Raw genomic sequence first — 21,661 nt, 5'->3', positions numbered from 1 at the left:
ATTGTCCTCTCTCTTTAAAATCAAAAGCCACCTTTAGGACTTCCCTGGCAGTTCAGTGGTTAAAACTCTATACTTCTACTGAAGGGGTTATGGGATCAATCCCTGGTTGGGGAACTAAGATCTTGCATGCAACACTCATGGCCAAAAACATTAAACAAGTAAATAAATAAAATGAAAAGCCATCTTCAACTAAAAATTCCTCACCCTTTATTTCAAAGCTTGATTGGAAAATATGAGTACTTTTAAAACTTAAAACCATAGCAGGAAGGAAAGAGACAAAGAACAAGAAAAGATTACTGCTGTGTATAATTGTTATAGCTTATAAAAGCAATAAGCAGCATGTCTTAAGCTTGACATTTTTCATGAAAGAAAAATATACATTTGTAGAAAATTATTAAATTTTTTACAAAGGCTATGAATCCTGAGATTTCCTTTTTGGTAATCATGTCCTATAAATATTTATCATCCTCAAATTAAAAATGAAGAAAGGTGATCAAACAAGTTCAATGCAATTGGTTAAATTCTTAATAAATGTTGATTCATGACATAAATGACAAAACAATAGCTCTTTCATCTGTTTCAATACTTTTGACAATAAAACACTAGATTTATATAAACTGAAACTAAAATTCCAGGTTGATATATATGTATCCATTGTGAACTTAATTAATTCTCTTTAAAATCGGGTTTAAATACCCTACAATAATTGAATATCTATTTTTTAGACATCTGCTAGATGATAAAAAGAGATTTTATTAAGATAACATATATTGTTTATTATAAGTCAACAGAAGCATTTTAAAACAAAATAATTGAAATAGAATCTTAGAATATAGTACACTATTTGCAAGTTAGTAACAAGTTTTTTTTTAAATGCATAATTCCACACATGTATGACTAGGTAAGACATTTACTTAAAATATATTTCTATTGAGCTGACATTTTAAAATCTCCTATCATGATGTACATTTTGAGAATGCAGCTGAAATGAGCAATTTTTTTGTTCCTAATAACCTTCACCTATCAACTTTCTTCTGAGTTTTCTCTTTAGGAATCCTCCATAAAACAGGGTGTATTACATATTTTCCTCTTACTTATGGCTATTCCAGAAACTAGTGATAAATTTATAAAGAAGATAGCATTTCTCAAAGTCTACTTGCCTTCCATGAATTTCAGTGTTGAAGACTTTGTCCCTTTTTGGTTTCTAAAACACCTCTTGGTTTTCCTTGAATTCTCCAAACCCTCCTTTTTAAATATGTATCAAATTCTTACTCTGCTCTAGGCACTGTTCTAGTCCCTGTGGGTCTCTGTTCCTGTTCATCCTGTAAGCAACTCAGTTCCTCGCATTTTTCCCTCTTCTCTTCTTAGACAATTGACTCGAAAATCCAGATTGTTAGTCCAAATGTTTATCTTGAGCTTCCTGGACTTTCCTAAGGCACCTCGGCCTCGACATATCAAAACTGATCTTCCCCAAATCCTGTTCTTCACTCCTATCGTTTGTAATATCACCATCCAACCATTCTCCTAATTCAGCCAGTGATCTTTATTAAGCAAGAGTTGGACAGTGACACTCCTCTGCATAAAATCCATTGGAAGATCTACATCAAGTTCAAATAAACTCCAGCTCCTCCGCATGGCCAGCCCATCCCTCTAGAGTCCCAACTGTGAATCTCTTTCCAAGCCTATCTCCTACCTCTCCAGCCTCACTAACCTTAGCCACATTTACCACCCTTTGCTTTTTCAACAAAATGATTTTTAAAATAAAAATGAGTAATAGAAAAATAACCAATAATCCTACTTATGCACACACACATTTTAAAATTCTAAAGATCTAAAACGTTAAAACATAACAATTAGTATATAAACTCAATCCAAATTACATTTTAAAAAAATTGGTGATGGTACTCAAAAATCATACAACTTGTCTAGTGGGTTCTATTAAGACCTCAACTGTAAAGCAATAATTTCTCAGAATATCTTGCTTAATGTTCAGTTCAGTTCAGTTCAGTTCAGTCACTCAGTTGTGTCCAACTCTTTGTGATTCCATGGACTGCAGCACACCAGGCTTCCTTGTCCATCACCAACTCCTGGAGCTTGCTCAAACTCATGTCCATCGAGTTGGTGATGCCATCCAACCATCTCATCCTCTGTCGTCCCCTTCTCCTCCCGCCTTCAATCTTTCCCAGCATCAGGGTCTTTTCCAGTGAGTCAGTTCTTCGCATTACATGGCCAAAGTATTGGAGTTTCAGCTTCACCATCAGTCCTTCCAATGAATATTAAGGACTGATTTCCTTTAGGATGGACTGGTTGGATCTCCTTGCAGTCCAAGGGGCACTCAAGAGCCTTCTCCAACACCATAGTTCAAGCATCAATGTTAAGTTACAGATTTTCAAATATGCGCTAAAGGTAGAAAAAATTTCATGTAACCAATATTCTGGAATAGTTTTTAAGATGTAAAAATAACAAATAGAAAACCTTCCTAAATTCTGCTCTGCATTTTCAGGTATTCTGTTGATCGACACACAGATATGGACAGAATATTCAACATCGATTCTGGAAATGGTTCAATCTTTACATCGAAACTTCTTGACCGAGAAACACTGCTGTGGCACAACATTACAGTGATAGCAACAGAGATCAGTAAGTCCCCCCTTTTGCCACTACCATCCCTGATTGACAGAGAGCATCTCAGCAAGGGCTAGTGAACATGGCTGAAACTCATCACTGTGTATTGATGATCCTGCTCAATACATATTGAATGAAAGAGCTCTGTAATGATTTGTACTAAATGCTTCTTCTAAACACATGTTGGTTCAGTCATAAATGCAGAAGCAACTGTGGAAGTTCTGCAGTTTGGGAACAATAAAACAGGAATGCATCTCTCAGTCTAGTTTGAATTGGTACATGTTGGATTTGATTCCAAAATGCTTGTAAATCAGAGTGTCACACAAGCTACTGAAAGAAATGGGCTCCCAGTTAGACACTGTATGTGTGTGGCAGTAGTGGGGGAGTGGGAATCAAGTAGAACCTAAAATGTAGGCATTGCTTAGAAATAGTTCTTTTAATTTCAGCAACATAACCAGTATTATTTTAGCAACTTAATTATATGAGAAGAAAGAAAGTGATGAATTTAGACAACAAATATTTGTTAACCTTCTGTCAGCTCTCACTATGTGCATTTTAAAAAAAGAATTGCTATATATAAGGTTTCATTGTACTTTATCAATTAATATATATCCAACACAATATTTATTAATATTTGTTTATCAAGGAGGACTCAATATAGAAATATTTTGGCTATTCGCCCTTTAGCTTTCTGTAAAATGCCTGTCTCAAAATTGTTACAGAATTTTTTTTTTGGGGGAGTCGCTCAGTTGTGTCTGACTCTTTGTGACCCCATGGACTATACTGTCCATGGAATTCTCCAGGCCAGAATAGTGGAGTGAGTACTCTTTCCCTTCTCCAGGCGGTCTTCCCAACCCAGGAATCGAACCGGGATCTCCTGAATTGCAGGTGGATTCTTTACCAGCTGAGCTATCAGGGAAGCCCTGTTACAGAATTAAGACATATAAATTTTGACTTTTCCATGGAACACCAAAGTGAGCGATACTAACCACCAAGTAATCCATAGAGTATTTAGAATGAATTTTATTGCAGTCTCCATTAAATGTAAGGCAAAGAAAAACACTGCCAAAGGAATACTTCAAATAAAATAATTATACACAGTGAAACCTGTGTAATATAAACACAATGTGTAGACTTAAGTAAATGAAAGAAAGAGGATTTTTTAAATAGCATTTAAATGTTTAAAAATAGGCTTCTAAGTTATGGCTCATTTTTTAGTTTTTGATTTTAGAAGTTCAAATGATTTTAGCACAGGTATCTAGTGTAAAATAGTCCATATCAAATGGTTCAATACAATAATACTCTTTGTCAGTATAACTCATGAGATTTGAAGTGGCTGAACGATATTGAGTAGAATAATAAATAACCAATATGGACAAAATGAAACACTGCTTTTGTGTAGTGGTAAGAATTTCTCATTATATATTTGCTAGGTAAGAATTTGATCTTCAGGATTTATATGGAGGGACCACATGTGGATACCAATGACAGAGCATACTTAGAGCGTTAAAATTACAAAATTATTTACCACTTGAAAAGGATCATTTTTATAACATGAAATTTTATTTTTCTACTGAGGTAGTCATCTTAAGCATGTTTTAAGCTTTGCACCTAAAAATTTGTTTTTAATATTTACTGTTTCTATGATATATTTGAAAGTCTTAGTGATAAAGACCTTTTAAAACTCACCTTGGAAGCTCTGACTTTGGAAGAATAAATGTGAGCAAAATTTTAGGTGCAAAGGAAGCTAAGAATCTTACTGTCCAAACTTTTTCAATACCTTTTATGCCAAGAGTCAAGAGCTTGTATTAAGCCAGCTCTCTCTCACTCCAGGTCACTGTACTTGCCATTTCCTTGACCTCAAGAGCCAGAAACACTCACATGGCTTAATCCATCTCTTCATTCATGTCTCTATGCAAATGGCATCTCATCGGAGAAGCCAGTCCTCGTCATCCCACACAAAGCTGCATCTCCGTCTCTCTCCAGTCCGTTTTACCTGTTTAATTTCTCCATAGCATTTGCCATCTGGCACATTATATATTTATGTGTTTACAGTTTGCCTTCCTCCTTTAGAACAAAGCTCCGGGAAGCAGGATCTTTGTTATAGTCCCAATGTGTCCCAGCACCCCAAATAGTGGCTGGCACAAGTTAGTATTAGATGCTCACTAAATATTTATGATGAGAACAAACAGACATATGAGTGAATGAATGAAGAAACCTGAGGTGAGAGACTCCAGCCCCTGATTCTTAGAACAGGAATCTATCTTCCATACTTCCCAGGAGATTATCAGAAATGACAGCCAAAACACTCCATTTACCGCAGGTCTTCAAACACTGATTAAGCTCTTTCATTATGAGATGAACAGCCTCAGTTTTGTGGTCAGACAGACCCAAGTTTGAATCTAGGATCCACTCTTTACTATTAATTTCTCTGTGAATGTGGACAAATTACCTAACTCCTCCATGCCTCATCTATAATATAATGAGTTTCCTCATCTATAATATGGGGCAATAATTATATCTATCTCAGAAGTTTATAAGGATTAAATAAAATAATATAACAAAATGCTTAGCACAATGTCTAGCTCTGAAGCTAAAAAACTAAGACCCTTCACAATCATTACTGCCCCATTCTTTTTTCCTTCTGTCCACAGAAAAGTCTACTTCCCTGGCTTTGCTTCCTTTAAAATTTGCCTCTAAAATTCCTTTTCTGGATAGCTCTTCTTTATTTTGTGTTAATCTGGGATTTATTATATGGTTGCACTGTATGGGCTTCCCCGGTAGCCCAACTGATAAAGAATCTGCCTGCAATGTAGGAGAATCCAGTTTGATTCCTGGGTTGGGAAGATCCCCTGGAGAAGGAATAGGCTACCCACTCCAGTATTTTGGGGCTTGCCTGGGGGCTCAGATCTCATCTGCAATGTGGGAGATCTGGGTTCAGTCCCTGGGTTGGGAAGATCCCCTGGAGGAAGGCATGGTAACCCACTCCAATACTCTTGCCTGGAGAATCCCCATGGACAGAGGAGCCCGGTGGGCTCCAGTCCATGGGGTCACAGAGAGTCATATACAACTAAGTGACTAAGCACAGCACACACACCCTGTACATAAAGGTAGCTTTGTCCCCTATATATTTCCTTCAGGTATATCCTAGTCCATAAGTACCAAAGAATTGAATTCTACTTTTTTGTGACTATGATGATACATAATGCCCTGTGGTACTCATAGGAGCCTTGGGGAAACTATGTATGAATGAAAAAGGAGTGAGTAACCGTCATCTAAAGGGGGTCACCCATTAACATATAAATGCCTGTTCCTTTCTTTTGGGCATTTTGCAGATAATCCAAAGCAGAGCAGCCGAGTACCTCTATATATTAAAGTCCTAGATGTCAATGACAACCCCCCAGAATTTGCTGAATTCTATGAAACCTTTGTCTGTGAAAAAGCAAAAGCAGATCAGGTGAGTTTCATAAGAAAGCAAATTAATTAACTCAGACAAATTTAGATCTTCTAATAATTCAGATGATACACAGAGCTGAGGGCAAGTTTTGAATTATCTATGAAATAAATGCCAACAAAATTAATACTATAAATAAGAAACATGATGAATGTTTAACTTGCATAAGAGAGCAAACAGTTTTTAAAAAACAGGAAGTTCGTTAGTCTCATAGACTGATGCTGATCCCAAATTAGTCTTAAGTTTTCATGAAAATATATCAGTCACTGCTTTATTGGAAAAATCTTTATTGGTGAGAAGATATTTTTAATTACCATATATACTGAAAAGTACTAGCTAGAACATATTTTACAATTGCCTATAATTCATTTCACTTATTTACATTGCCCATCTGTACAAGTAATACAAATTCATGAATGTTTTACTGTTTTACAAATTTGTCCCCACCTGAAATCAGTCTTTTCTGCCAGTGATATAAAAATTATGTTAGTTTGTCAAAATAGAAGTGCACTGTTAAAATACATGTTAAAATGGGACTCCAAAGTTGTGGGTTTTATACTCAAACTAGCTCTTTAGCAAGTTGTGTATGCCAAGCTTGCATTTCTAAGCAAGCTGTCCAAAGAGTGCCTCCCTTTACTTAAGTTGCAATGTTGTCATAAATCGCTGTGATATTTTAAGCTTGTTATCACTCTAGGGCTATGTTTCTCAACCCAGGTGATTTTGCCCCGCACCCCCCTGCCCCCCCACCCCCACCAGGGACATCTGGCAATATCTGGGGACATTTCTGGTTGTCACAAGGAAGAGGGTACTACTGGTTTCAACAGAAGAATTTAGATTTGCTGCAAAAAATACTGTTGTAGGGCTGTCCCTTGCTCTATTTCTAGCCAATCAGTTCTCTGCATAGGGTGGATTCATTGTAAGTTTTCTAGAGGCTATCATTTTAAAATTAAAATTAGATATCGTTGAATTAGCAATTTACTGCAAAGCTGTAAGAAACTCTTTTGAGTTAGTAAAACTTGATGACAGCTTTATGGTTTTGATTTTAGTTGATTCAGACCCTACGCGCCGTTGACAAGGATGACCCTTACAGCGGGCACCAATTCTCGTTCTCTTTGGCCCCCGAAGCAGCCAGTGGCTCAAACTTTACCATTCAAGACAACAAAGGTAAATGAGCCCAAGCTGCCTGTCTACCTATATATTTATGTCTGTATCTATATCTATCTAGTCTCATCAGAATTGATCCCATACATAACATGATTTCCACTTCCATTCACCACTTTGCTTTCCGGTTCCAGACAACACGGCGGGAATCTTTACTCGGAAAAATGGCTATAACAGACACGAGATGAGCATCTATCTCCTGCCTGTGGTCATATCAGACAACGACTACCCAGTCCAAAGCAGCACTGGGACAGTGACTGTCCGGGTCTGTGCATGTGACCACCAAGGGAACATGCAGTCCTGCCATGCGGAGGCCCTCGTCCACCCCACGGGACTGAGCACGGGGGCTCTGATTGCCATCCTTCTGTGCATCGTGACCCTACTAGGTAAACTGCTTCTCCCCGCATCCTATCTCCCCATGCTGAGGGGCACACACTGTTACTGTGGCTCTCTAGATTTATCCGCCTCCCCCATTAAGGCATACAGCCTGATCTAGGTGAGTAGAGTTATGTGCTGGGAATCTTATGTGTGTTCACCCATGAACGAGTCTTTGCTTGAAAAGTGGCTTTGGAGAATGAACAGTTGTGAAACTTGCCCATGTCTTTCCCCACTGAGGCAGTCGTTCCACCAAGAGATCTCTTGTCTATCAGGCTGGGAATGAGTTGCAGGGGGATTTGAGGGCAATATATAAATATGCCCTTTCCATTTCATTTGTTTTTTAATATTTAACCTGGCGAACATTCCGTTTTCAAAGAACAAAAGTTGTTGGGCGTGGAGTGTATATGATGAAGGCCATTTCCATCAAGGTAAAGTTTAAAGACCAATGAGAAACTGGAAAGAGAAATGCAATGACTTTTTTTCTCTCATACAGGAAAATAAATAGTGGTGAATTTTCTTGAAATCAGCAAACTTACTTGGATCTACCCACTTGAATAACTATCTTCTTAGCATTGCTTTCTGATTACCACATACACAATGTCTATTATTTCTCAGACTCTCAATAAATAACTTCTATGAGTAAGGAAATAAATCTGGGGTCTAAAAGAAATGAATGTAATCAAACGTCTAACAGTGATTTGAAGGAAAAATTTTTATTCCCAACCAACTAATTAAGCACACAAGTTGAGCTCGGAATGCTCAAAAGTCCCTTGATTGTTATGAAGTAAGAGATCAAATATTAGCTATTACACCCCTTCAAAAAATAAAAGTTAAAATTTGTAAAACTTGCCCACACCATGGGTGGGGGGGAAGTAAGTCAGAGTTAACCTGGATTTCACAGAGGCAGACCAGGGAGTCATTTTTTTTTAATGACAGTGTAGTGACTTTGAGAAGAGGGAAGGAAGACTTCCATTTCTCCAAGAAGAGAAAGCCTAGGGATCCCTGCTCAAGAGTTTCATATGCCAGGTTGACTCTGCTAATTATCACAGAGCCTTGAAACCTGGCTACAGAACTGTGATTCTCTTCGTCAACTAAGAGTTGGAGGGAGTATTTTAAGATATGAGGATAAATAAAAACTGACAGTATGCAAAGACAAAACAGTGTTCTAATGGTGTGAGTCTTTAAATATTGTTTTCCAAGAGAAAGATGCAAATATTCTTTTTTGGTTTAAAAGAAAAAGAGGTTTTTTATTTATTTATTTTCACTTTTTATTTTTACTTTTTATTTTGTATTGGGGTATCACTGATTAACAATGTTGTGATAGTTTCAGGGGAATAGCAAAGGGACTTAGCTATACACCTACCCATTCTCCCTCAAAATCCCCTCCCATCCAGGCTGCCACATAACATTGAGCAGAGTTCCCTGTGTTATACAGGTCCTTGTTGGTTATCCATTTTAAATATACCAGTGTGTACATGTCGATCTCAAACTCCCTAACTATCCCTTACCCCCACCATCCCCCTTGGTAAAAGCGGGTATTTTTAGGAGGGCTAGTCTGGAGACTGTATCAAATAGAATTCCATGGATCCCTGGTCTATGGGGAAAGAACCAGTCTTCATCTCACAGAGGTCATACTTCCCTTCTCTCATCATCTATCCACTTTCTCCACCCTCTTATTTTCCTTCTAACCAGCTCCCTATGACCTCTCTTTTCATCTCCTTCCTCCAATGAACTTGCCATCTCCTCATTACTCCTAATTTGCCTCTGTGTTTCCCACATCTTGTCTAGTCCCTTTGTAATTCTGTACCTAATTAAAAAGGAGAAAATGGGATTTAACCTTTATTAGACTCACATCATGGGCTAGATACGGGACAGGAGGCTTTACAAACGTTTTTCTCACTTAATCCTCAGAACTCTCTGGTCTATATTTATCTGCATCTTACATATGAAAGCTGAGGTTCCAGGATGTGAAGCCAAGTCACACAGCTAACAGGTGATAGAACAAAGTTCCAAACCCAGGTTTTTGCCCCCCAAGCCCTGGTGCTTCCACACTGTACCCTACTTTCTTTACAAGCTTACAGAATGCAGTGCAACTTCCACGCTGAAAGAGAGCTTGAACTAAAAATGAGATGATTGAACAAATCTGGGAGTCTGTAAGAGGAAGAAAGCGGCGTTGACATAGGAGGAAATCTGCCGTCAAGAAAGTGGATCGTGTGGCATCTGTTGTTTTTGTCAATAAAGCAACAGTAAAAACAACTACTACATCTTGTGCCTCTTTGGTGCTTTCGAGTTGGCATAACTTTCACATTGGGCACCGTGTTATTGCTTCTCTTTTACAGAGAAAAAACTGACTTAGAAAGGTCAGATTGTTTAATTGAATCTAGATCTGCTTATCTTAGATACCTGGCTACCTTCTAGTTTTATGATGGGATTTGAACACAAATTGGTCCAAGTACTCCAGCCCCAAAATTTCACTGTGGTCCTCTGGCCTCAAGGGGGTAGAGAAAAGGAAAGGGTCAGTTACTGGGAAGACAGCATATTACTTTCTCAGAGTATTTTTATTCCAAGTGCTTAGAACTCACACTTTCAATTTATAAAAGTCAGCTTTGAAAAAAAGACCTTCCTTTTAGATGATTATGCTCTCAAGAAATTCTGTTAGATGTACATTGGGCCAGTAAGAAAAGACAGGCAATTGTAGCAGCAGGAGAATTAGGCAGTGCACAGATGCCTTTGAATTACTGAACATGCCCTCTGTCTTCTAGACAACTGCGCTTTCAGGTGTGCATAGGACTAAAAGACAAGATACAGGTAACTTAAGCTAGGGAAGAATTAGGAAGTGATAAATGCCTGCTATCTTGCCTTAAATGATGGGATGAACCTGTGTCCATCAGAATTTATTTCTCTGAGAGACATTTAGCTTGATTCTATTCTCTATTCTAAAGACTGGCCTTACTTACAGCCCTCTGTTTTGCAAATCTGTGTCACACTGGAAACTAGCATTAAAGATAGATTAAGGGGCTTCCCTACAGCTCAGCTGGTAAAGAATCTGCCTGCAATGGAGGAAATCCCGATTCAATTCCTGGAAGATCCACTGGAGAAGGGATCGGCTACCCACTCCAGTATTCTTGGGCTTCCCTTGTAGCTCAGCTGGTAAAGAATCCACCTGCAATGCAGGAGACCTGGGTTGGATCCCTGGGTTGGGAAGAGTCCCTGGAGAAGGAAAAGACTACCCATGCCAGTATTCTGGCCTGGAGAATTCCATGGACTGTATGGTCCATGGGGTCGCAAAGAGTTGAACACGACTGAGCAACTTTCACTTTCACAGATCTCCTTGGACACAAGGGACTTCCTTGGTGGTCTAGTGGCTAAGACTCCATGCTCCCAATGGAGGGAACCCAGGATTCAATCCCTGGTCAGGGAACTAGACCCCACATGCCGCAACTAAGAGTGTGCAAGCCACAAGTAAAGATTCTGCAACTAAAGATACCCCATGCCACAATGAAGACTGAAGATCCCGCATGCTGCAACTAAGGCCTGGCATAACCAAATAAAAATTTTTTTTACAAAAAGGTAGATGAAGAGCATCTTTCCACCCAAAACCCTGCAGTTTTCCAACCACCTGGACCCCAGGGTAAAGCGGAGGCATATGGAGCATCCACAGCCCCACATGTCATGGCCCTTCCTCCTCCTCTCTCTCCACCGACCCTACACCTCACACTCTCCAAACACACCCCAGGCCATGGCCTTACTCCTAGCTCTGCCTCTCCCCCAGATAGTGCCCTGGATAACTCCTCATCTATTTGCTCAAATGTTACTTCCTTAATGATGCACTCTCCCCCCATACACACACAAAAATATATGCAGTCCCTCAAACATATACAGAAGTCCTTCCCATCCTCCTTACTCTGCCTTACTTTTTCTTATTTATATTGCACTTATCATCTTCTAATAATTTCCTTATTTATTATACACATTGCTTTTTTCTGTCTCCATCCATCCACCACCACCACCACCACCACCACCTCTGCCTACCTTATCCAGACAAGACTCTTGATCAATTTTTTTCTGTCTAGAACTCTACCTAGCACAGAGTTGGCAATAAATAAATACTTCTTGAACAAACAAAAAATATGTACCATGAATGAAAGGGATACATGAGGCACCAGGATACTCTCTGGCAGCAAAAGAGAATGTTTGCATTTATACAACCACATGCTTGAAAACAGCAGAACTGCATATCCTTGTGAAATAGTCTATAACCCAAACATGCTTCAAAGCATGGTAATCAAGTGCACAAGCTTTTTAGTCTGTCTGACCTGGATTTCAATTATTTGCACACATCACATCTCTAAACCACAATTTCCTCTTATGTAAAATGGAGTTATAATGGTGGTACCTACTTTGTCAAGCCTATTATAATTCAATTAGATTCCATATGTAAAGCACTTAGCACAGTGCTTGGCACATAGAACTGTCTCAACAGGTAACCAATTATTAATATCATTAACATCTGAAATGTTAAATATATAGACACCTGGGTGTGCATATATCCATTATTATATAGGTAGATATCCACATCTACCAAAGGCCATTATTCTGTAATTGTTATTGTGATAATTCAGTTTTCATGGCTCATAAAAACTGGACCATGTTATGGATGAAAGAGTAAAGAGATACTACTGGTACTAGTCTCCCCTGGACAAACCCAGGTTAACAATGCATTTTCTGCCCCAGATGACTGTTTTCGCTCTAAGCTGTCACTATGTTTTTACTTTCTCATCCATATGTTCATTCGTAGATGTGTCTCTTTACAGGTAGCCAGCTGTGTTCTACCCAACCAGCTGTGAAGAAACATCGGGAGCTATTTAAATACAGTTCTTGCTTTGCCTCTAATTTGAATTAGGAAAAATCAAAAGAACAAACATTCCGGTCAACAAACTTACAGAACGTGAAACTCTGAAAGATTTTCTGTTTTAAGTCCCCACAGAAATGTTTGTTTTGTTTAGCCTAAGCACAAATAATCTGGCACGTGTATTATTACCTGTTCCCTTGAAACTGGCTGATCTAAGTTCAAAATGGCTTTCTGAATTGTATCTGGGTCTTTCCAGGTATTATCTGTACTTATATGTAAGAAAGGTATGCAAACATTCACATCTCTACTTTGGGCTTTAAACGAACTTTACACTTTTCTCGGGGAAAAAAAAAAGAAGGCATCAGTGCAAAAGTTATTTTAGAAGTGGAGTTATGCAAACCCTTCAACACATCCCCGAAGGTGCCAGCCTTGTGCTTATAAGCAGTTTCAGAGCATTTCAGGTGTTCAGCATAATTTTCACTCTTTTTGCAGTACTCTCACTGCGGCTGAGCTCTTTTTTATTATTATTTTTTTTCCCTTACCTTGAAACTAATCTGCCATTTCAAAGCAAAAAGGAACTACTGACAAAACATGAAGGTGTTTTATCCTCTAGTTAAATTCTTAAAAACTTTCTTTCAAATATTATATAGTTACTCCGTTGAGGGGGTGGGGGAGGGCCCTGATTTGATCATGTGCGGAGGCAAGTGCAACCTTAAGCAAGGGTAGTTTCGTGGAGAACTTTGAAAACTTCACTTTGTGTTTCTTCCTGATGTTAATTGGGCGGCAAATTAACTTTCCCTTCCCTTGCTGTTTTGTTTCTGCTTCCAGTGACAGTGGTGTTGTTCGCAGCTCTCAGGCGGCAGCGGAAAAAAGAACCTTTGATCATTTCCAAAGAGGACATCAGAGACAACATTGTCAGTTACAACGACGAAGGAGGTGGAGAGGAGGACACCCAGGCCTTTGATATCGGCACCCTGAGAAATCCCGAAGCCATAGAGGACAGCAAATTGCGCAGGGACATTGTGCCCGAAGCCCTTTTCCTACCCCGACGGACTCCAGCAGCCCGTGATAACACCGACGTCCGCGATTTCATTAACCAAAGGTTAAAGGAGAACGACACGGACCCCACCGCCCCGCCCTACGACTCGCTGGCCACCTACGCCTACGAGGGCGCCGGCTCGGTGGCCGATTCGCTCAGCTCGCTCGAGTCGGTGACCACGGATGGAGACCAAGACTACGATTACCTTAGTGACTGGGGGCCTCGGTTCAAAAAGCTCGCGGATATGTACGGAGGGGTGGACAGTGACAAGGACTCCTAATATGATATGTTGCCTTTTTTTCATTTTTCAATACGACACTGAAAGATGTGAAGTGGCTATTTCTTTCTATTTATCCACTGCTCCGTGAAGGGTTCTCTGTTCTATCCGTTCCAAAAGTAAATGGCTGCAGTCCGTGTGGATCCAACGTTAGAGACTTTTTTCTAGTACACTTTTATGAGCTTCTAAGAGGCAAATGTTTATTTTTTAGTGCATCCTGTTAACCATATCTGCCCAACAGGCGCTGGGCTGCAGGAGAGGATGGTCGTCATCTTTTCCCCTGTACTCTTAGGGCAAGTCTGAAACACAGCTCAATGCCACTGGCCTGGTCTCTTACTACATTGCACTGACTCAAGGTCAGCTGACTGCTCTGTACATTTCACACGCTAATGGGATGAGGGATTGTGCTTTAATGATTAAAAAAAATACAGTTTTAGTAAAAGAAATGAGGGAGGAGCCACTGTTCCTGGTGTATCAGCTCACAAGGAGCTGATGAACTATATATGGGTGTGTATTTCTGTCACAAAGAATTTAAAATGATATTTGCCCATCCTGTTTGTCCTTCATGATCTTTTTTCGGCACCAATGACTATTCAAAACATCAGATCCACCAGTGTTTTGAGATTCTCCTTCCTCTTTAGGAAATGATGCCAATTAAACGGTAATGTTCAAAAAGAACAACCAAAAAAAAAAATCTTAATACGACCTCATTCCTTGCCACTGGTTCATAAGACATGCGAAAGTTTGCTGTTGCATCATATAAAGGGAAAGGAAAAATAGCTAATAGATGTTAACAAAGGAAATATTTAGCATAGTTTAAAGTTTGGGCCACCAAATGTATCATGGATCACTTGGAATTATTTCAGCCATCAGTAGGCTAATTACAAATAAGTCTAATCATTTAAAAAGTTCTTGAAGGAACTTTTCTGAGACAAAGTTTAACTCCTTGTCTGTAGTTGTCAGTATTATTCTAATATATTTGAAAGTAGCAGCGTGAAGTACAATAACTCATATGCTTCAGATACTTCTTACACAATTAAATTGCATTAGTAAAAGTAGATTAAACAAAACTCAGATCCCTCTCTCAGAGTTAAATGGGGAGGTAAGAGCCAGTCACACTTGAACTTGACACCCTGTCCTTCACATTCAAAAATATCCATATATTTATATAATGTGATATAGATGAATATTGAAATCATGGTGAAAACCTACATATTATATGTTTGGAAGACGCTCACAAAGGGAAAACTTGGATTCCCTACAAGGGTATTTAAGATTGTAATTAAAATGATAGCTGACTTTCAAAGCATTAAAATTTTTTCATTGTTTTTAGCTTTGTTTCCATGGCAACACTGCCATCCTTGTCTTTGAACTAATGATAAAGTAATGGTCTCAAACTACAAACAGAAAAGTAATGTACAATCCATCGAATCCATTATTTCTCTAATTATGCAATTAGCGTCATAGTTATTATCCAGAGGACCCAACTGAACTGAACTAATCCTTTTGGCAGGTTCAAATCATTTATTTCATATGCTGTTCTAATGATTTTTGTCATTAGAATCTTACATTGTGCAGTCATCAGAAATTTCCAAAGTACTGTAATGAAAACATCCTTGTTTTGAAAACTTAAAAAAAAAACAGGTTCTGTATGTATATAATATGTACTTAAGAATATGCTGACTTCAATTAGTAGTCTTAGGAATTTATTTTCAATTAATGTTAATTTTCTGCAGGTAATCTTAGTGTCATTTCCATTTGAGGATAATGTCATATCAACACATATTTTCTATTTGAAAATACACTGTTGTTTCGTTAAGTTTTAAATAGATGTATTACCCAGGAAGTAAAGACAACATCTTTAAAAAAAGAGAAATATAGTATTTGGGGCTACCCAATTAGAATGAAAAATTGTTGCAACCATATTATTCCTTGTGTTTCCTGAATGGATGGACTTCCCTGTATACTAACAAGTATTTTATGCTTGGACTGTTTCTTGCTTACAAGGTTCTCTTTTCTAGTTCTTCATACACACACAGACACACACACACACAGAAGAATGCAAACAAAATCCTACAGGAGGGCTTCACTGTAAAGAGTCAGTATATATCATAGTCACAGGTAAGTGTTGAAAAAAGATAGCTTAGTAAAGTTAATTAATAAGAACTCTAGTTACTTATAGCAATAGAACAGCACCTTAATCACACAACTTACTGTAAAAAAGAGCTCTCTATCCTCATGTTTCATGTTATGTAATAAATTATATCAAGAGAGATAGTCCTGTAAAAAGAAAAGTATCATCAAAAGTCTTCCTTTTGAACTTTTGGCATTAATTGGAATGTCTGCGGGTTGATGCCAGCAACTTCAAAGTTTAGGAGTAAAATTTACATTCTCTTCATATAAGTAAAAGTAAGAAGTTCTGTAGTGGGATTTCTGAGGTGTGATTGAAAGGTATCTTATATCACCCTGAAGATGGAATAGTTATACCAAGAACAGGTTAATATGACTAAATATTTAAATAACTGTTAAATCTCTTACCACAAAACCTGATGATGAGGTGAATCTCTAAGAAAGAGAATAAATTGAGACTGGGGCTGAATATTTTGCACTAGGGCCCTAAAAATGTCAAGGATATTTGAATGATATCTTCCTAAAATGAAGGCTGTCTGACATTATGGAAACAATAAGAGCCATAATTTCATCATTCTGTGCTAGTTGCACTTCCTTCCACTAAGCTATCAGGTCGAGGATCCAGGTCAGACATGAACGATTACTGGAGAAACCATTAGTTTTCAGTTCAATTTTCACATTGTCTCTGTCCTGGTATTAGCTATTTGCCATGAGAAAGATAGAAGGAGATTGGGGAGAGGTAAAGTTTTAGTATTTGCTTTAATCACAAAGAACCTAAAGTTCATTAAATATAGGGAGATTGCTTTTGTGGGTTATTTCAAGGACTTTGAGGCCCTTCTCACATTATTTTTCACCCTCTGATTCAAAAGGGAAAGTTTCTTCAAATCACTGAGATATTCCCTAGAATAAGCTGAGATTTTAAAAACATGAATCTATTGTGCATAAACTTAAAGCCCCTCCACTTCATGGCATGTTCTTCTGAGAGACCTGGAAAATATTCATTCCCAAATAAAAACTAAATCGAAAATGAGAGGGAGAATCGAAAATGGTTCCATAGAGCCATGAGAGAGGGGATCTGGACCCAGAAAATGTATGCTTTTGTAAGAACTTTCTTAGCTTTACAGTTTAGATGCATAAAGATTTGGTACAAATTTGATACAAATTTGGATACAAATTGACTCCCTTTTCAGATGAAACAAAACCTGCTGATTCAATTCTAACTCAGTATAAAAATTTTGGTTTGATATTCATTTTCAGCTCCCAAAAAGTTGTACAAGAGCTTTTATAAGTTGAATCTCTACCTTAGAAGCAGCCAGATTTTACAGATCCAAATTAACTGTAGAATGCTTTCATTACTTTCATTTTAGGTAATTTTTAAATTTAGATATTTAAGTAATACATAGATTTGAGGTGTTTGATTTGCTGAGCAATACCTTATATCAAATGCTTTGCCTTGAAATGATTATTTCGTTGGCAATAATCATGTATAAACTAGAATTGGGCATTCCCCAATTTTATATACTTGAGAGCCATTTAAAAGAGTCAAAGAGTCGGACACGACTGAGCGACTGAACTGAACTGATGCAGTTGAAAGAGAAAGCTAATTTCTGAGCCCAAACTAAATATTTAAAGCAGGTACAACTAAACTCATTTTCCCCAGGAACTGAACTAACCAAAAAATTATTTTGTCATAGTCACTAGTGTTGAAGCAGTGTAATTACTTTGGAAAAACACTAGAAAGTCATGATCTCCACTATTTTGAAAGGTATCCTCTGAAAAGAATCATTTTAGTGTAATTTTATTCTTTTTTTGTTTTTATCTAGACAAAATCTTTTTGAATTATGACAGGAGATTAAAACTCTAAGCTGTCTACTATGTTTACATTAACACTACAACCAAGACTCCTGTATCAGATTATAAGAGTGGAAAGATTAAGAGTTAGTGTGTGGGTCTTCAGGAAAATGAACTATTTCCTAAGGTCTGACAAGCAGCTTTCTTTTGTAGAGGATACAAAATTACAGTATGGTCTCCTTAAAAGTTCAATGATTCTTACAGTTGCAGCATTTTTAATATCCCTTTGGCATCTTTATGGAACAATTTTCTAAAGGGATAATTCTCTACTAAAAAATATTAGACCCTGACCATATTTAACACGCAGAGCAATGCCTTGACTCACACACTTGTTAAAAGTTAATAAAGAAATAGTTCATTTTTAAAGCCAGGAGTTTATGGTCTCTGCATCGTCAATTTAATTTAAGCATTGCTGAGACAATCTTTAATCTCCTCCCCATTTGGTAATACCTTATTTATGATGCATTTTCAGTTTTTAATTTGGGGGGAACGTTTGCCCGACAGAGCCAGCAGATGAAAGTGCCGAAAGGAGGTCAAATGGAAACAAAGCCTATTACCCACTGTATTTCAGACAGGACCAGGCACTTAGCCGAAGAGCCACTGGGTTATTAGATTAATTTCGAAAGAGCTTTTACAAGTTGCTTAATTCCATTTTTTTAAAAACCCATGGACCACAAACTCAAATTTCTCCTCAAATGGGGTTAATTTGACAAATGAGGCATGGACCCAGCGTTGTGGAAAAAGCATTCCACTATAATGAGATCTTGGTCTTTCTTGTGAGACTACACTATTTATGTAAATATGTCTAGAGGCACCTACTATAAGCTTTTAGTTTTCTATGATCTATTAGTTTAGTGTTTATTAAGGAATCATATGTATAGAATTACTAGGCATTCAAGAGGAATGCTGTGTAGCAAACGTAAAAATGATCTGTTCGGGAGAAACATAGGAGCGCTTTCAAACCACTGTACTATTATGTGATTATTTTCCTTGCTTTGAAAGTAAACTGCGTAAGAATAGGATTTATAATAAATGCTACGGGCATCTTCAGTAGTACCAAGCTAAGGCAATTTGGCAGTCTCCTACTGTGATGTGTGATTTAAAATCCCCCAAATAAAAGCTTTTTGGTATTGATTGTTTTTAATTAAAAATACTCCCAAGTATAAATTGAAGCTGATGCCACCCTCGAAGATTTACTGCCTGGAGTCCTCAGTTCATATGGTTTTTCTCGGTGTCGCTCGTGTCTCTGGCAACGAGAACACCTGGTGGAAACAATCACTGCTCAGCTTTCATCCACATTTCCAGCTAGGGAGATTTTTCATAACTTCACAGATTACATGAGAAACTTTTCTGTATTAGAAGAATGGGGTTGAGACAATTACCTTTTTAGCTCAGTGTGGCGGGACCATTCGTTGTAGTCAAATGGCAAATACACGCTCCTTGAAATGGCTTCTTTTATTTTCCTTTGTTTTCTTGGAAGTATAAATTTAAAAAGAATGCAATTTAAAAAGTGATTTCTCACAAAGAGTAAATATGCCTTTTGCAAATCAATTTTTGTAACAAGTTATTTATATGATATTACTTAATAAACTGTTTTTTTTTTCTAACTTGTTTTTTTTTTTCAATTCTCTCAAACTATTGTTTGTAATCATAGATCTTTTAAATGTACATACTGATACATACTTTATCCTTTCAAATCTGCTGTTTTAACCTCTGAGAGAGCCAACTAAAGCCAACTTACTCTATGATAATTAGCTTGTAAACAATAGTTTCTCCCAACCAGCTACATGTATCATTGGCACAGTCCTGCAGACTTCTTACTGCTGGGACATCAAGATTCTACTATTACTTATAAAATTACTGTCTTACAAAGAAACTCGTTCATCTTCATGGAAATTGCTTTAGATAAAAAAGACAGTTCTATATTTTTGCCCATCCCATATCTTCATCCTTTATTTCACTCACATAAAAACAATTGTCTACAGATTTCTGATTTAAAAAAGAAACAGCAAGAGTCACACCAGAGGGGACTAAGAATAAAATCCTTCCAGCATTCTGATACCATGAGTAAATAAAATGTTTTTAGCATATTCAGAAGTATAATATTTTACATGCTTGTTCTTTTTTAAGCTGCCTCCTATTTCTACAGAGGCAGTTTCATAATTTTTTAATGGGGAGAATTGAATTCATAGCTTTGCAAAGGAAACTTCTATGTATTCATTCATTTGCTCTATATAGAGTAGGCATGCCACTGTGTGCTATGGAATATTCAACAATAAGCCAAATATAAAATTTTTCCTGTCTTTCCAGAAGCTCATGGTCTAGGAAGAAGGGCTGCCATAAATTCATCACTAGGGTACCTACGAGAAGGTGACATGGAGACATCTTCAGAGAGGTATATATGAAAATCTTCGTAGGATGGAGAAACTCTTTCTGCCCAGGTAGAGAAGTCAGGGGGAGGTTTAGGAGTTAGTGAGATTGAGATCATGGGAGATAAGAAATCAGAAAGAATAGCAGGAAAAAGAGAGAAAAGAGAGGGATGTCTAAGCAGTGTCATTGATCTCAGCTGAGGTTTCCTGAAGGAAACTGCTGCTGCTGCTGCTTCTAAGTCGCTTCAGTCGTGTCCGACTCTGTGTGACCCCATAGACGGCAGCCCACCAGGCTCCCCCGTCCCTGGGATTCTCCAGGCAAGAACACTGGAGTGGGTTGCCATTTCCTTCTCCAGTGCATGCATGCATGCTAAGTGGCTGCAGTCATGTCCGACTCTGTGCGACCTCTGTGGACAGCAGCCCACCAGGCTCCTCCGTCCATAGGATTCTCTAGGCAAAAATACTGGAGTGGGTTGCCATTTCCTTCTCCATCTGAATAAAACTAGGTTTGGAAAATTCACATGTCACCAGAACACAGAGGATCACAAGTGTCATAGCAGCTGGCTTTTGTTGTTTCTTTACATTTTTGTTTATTGACATTTGGTTTAATGATGACTTGGTGGGAAACAGAAAACCATGGAAAGGAATGATGCTGTCAGAAATACACTTGTTGAAGGATATGCACACTACACAGTAGCATGCATGGTAGACTAAAGCCAAGCCACTCCCACCCCTCCGCAGCTCTGGGCCACCCAAAGGCAAGCATCGTCTGCAGCATCTAGGAAAATCTCCTGACCTAACAGTAACATAGGCAGGAAGGGCAATGTGCTTTCTCAAGGAAGCAGCTGAGGAAGCAGACTGCTGCAAACGTTCAGCGGGACTAAGCCCTAACCCATCATCTTAGCAAACTGCCCATAATGATATTTATAGTAATTTATTCTGGCTGCTACAATAGACAAACTCCAGCACCTCCAGAAAATGTGTGTCTCACTCTTGTAGCGACGCCATCTGGAGCATGCTGCCTCCAAGGTCTAACGTGGTGGGGAAGAGAGCAAGCTAGATTGTATGAGCTGCTCCTAAGGGCGGGGCCTACTGTCTTAGACTGCTTCTGCTCACATCTCAATCACATAGCCCCAGACTCACTGGACAGAGGCTGGGAGGTGTAGAAAGATGAGCACATGTGAATGTGGTCAGCACATTTACATGTATCTGCCACATTTAAAGTCAGTCTCTGTCAAGCTTGTGTTATCTTTCCCAATCTCTGCCCCAATTATGTTGGTATTCAGTTGTGAAGTCATGTCCAACTCTTCCAGACACCATGGACCGCAGCACATCAGGCTTCCCTGTCCCTCACCATCTCCTGGAGTTTGCCCAAGTTCATATCCATCACATCAGTTTCATCCTCAGTCATATCCATGATAATCTTGAGTGTGTTATCAGAAAAGCAGGTAGGAAGTCATTTATAGGGAATTATTTGGCAATCCAGTGGTTAGGACTCAGTGCTCTCACTGTTATGGTTCAATCC

General features: G+C 38.3%; 1 protein-coding gene across 2 annotated transcripts in view; it reads left to right on the top strand.

The window, feature by feature from the left end:
* The window catches only part of CDH6 (cadherin 6), a 142,654-nt gene extending 123,285 nt beyond the window's left edge, over positions 1 to 19,369 (top strand). For both annotated transcript variants that reach the window (XM_043488899.1, XM_043488901.1), the window contains exons 8-12: positions 2,504 to 2,640; positions 5,961 to 6,082; positions 7,126 to 7,243; positions 7,375 to 7,626; positions 13,299 to 19,369. In XM_043488899.1, the coding sequence (XP_043344834.1) occupies positions 2,504 to 2,640; positions 5,961 to 6,082; positions 7,126 to 7,243; positions 7,375 to 7,626; positions 13,299 to 13,789 (1,120 nt within the window). In that variant the 3' untranslated portion in view covers positions 13,790 to 19,369. The remainder of the gene's footprint in view (positions 1 to 2,503; positions 2,641 to 5,960; positions 6,083 to 7,125; positions 7,244 to 7,374; positions 7,627 to 13,298) is intronic.
* Positions 19,370 to 21,661: the final 2,292 nt, after the last annotated feature.

Source organism: Cervus canadensis, chromosome 16, assembly GCF_019320065.1.
Source record: "Cervus canadensis isolate Bull #8, Minnesota chromosome 16, ASM1932006v1, whole genome shotgun sequence".
NCBI classification, from domain to species: Eukaryota; Metazoa; Chordata; class Mammalia; order Artiodactyla; family Cervidae; genus Cervus; species Cervus canadensis.
This window is presented reverse-complemented; position numbering and strand designations above follow the sequence as displayed.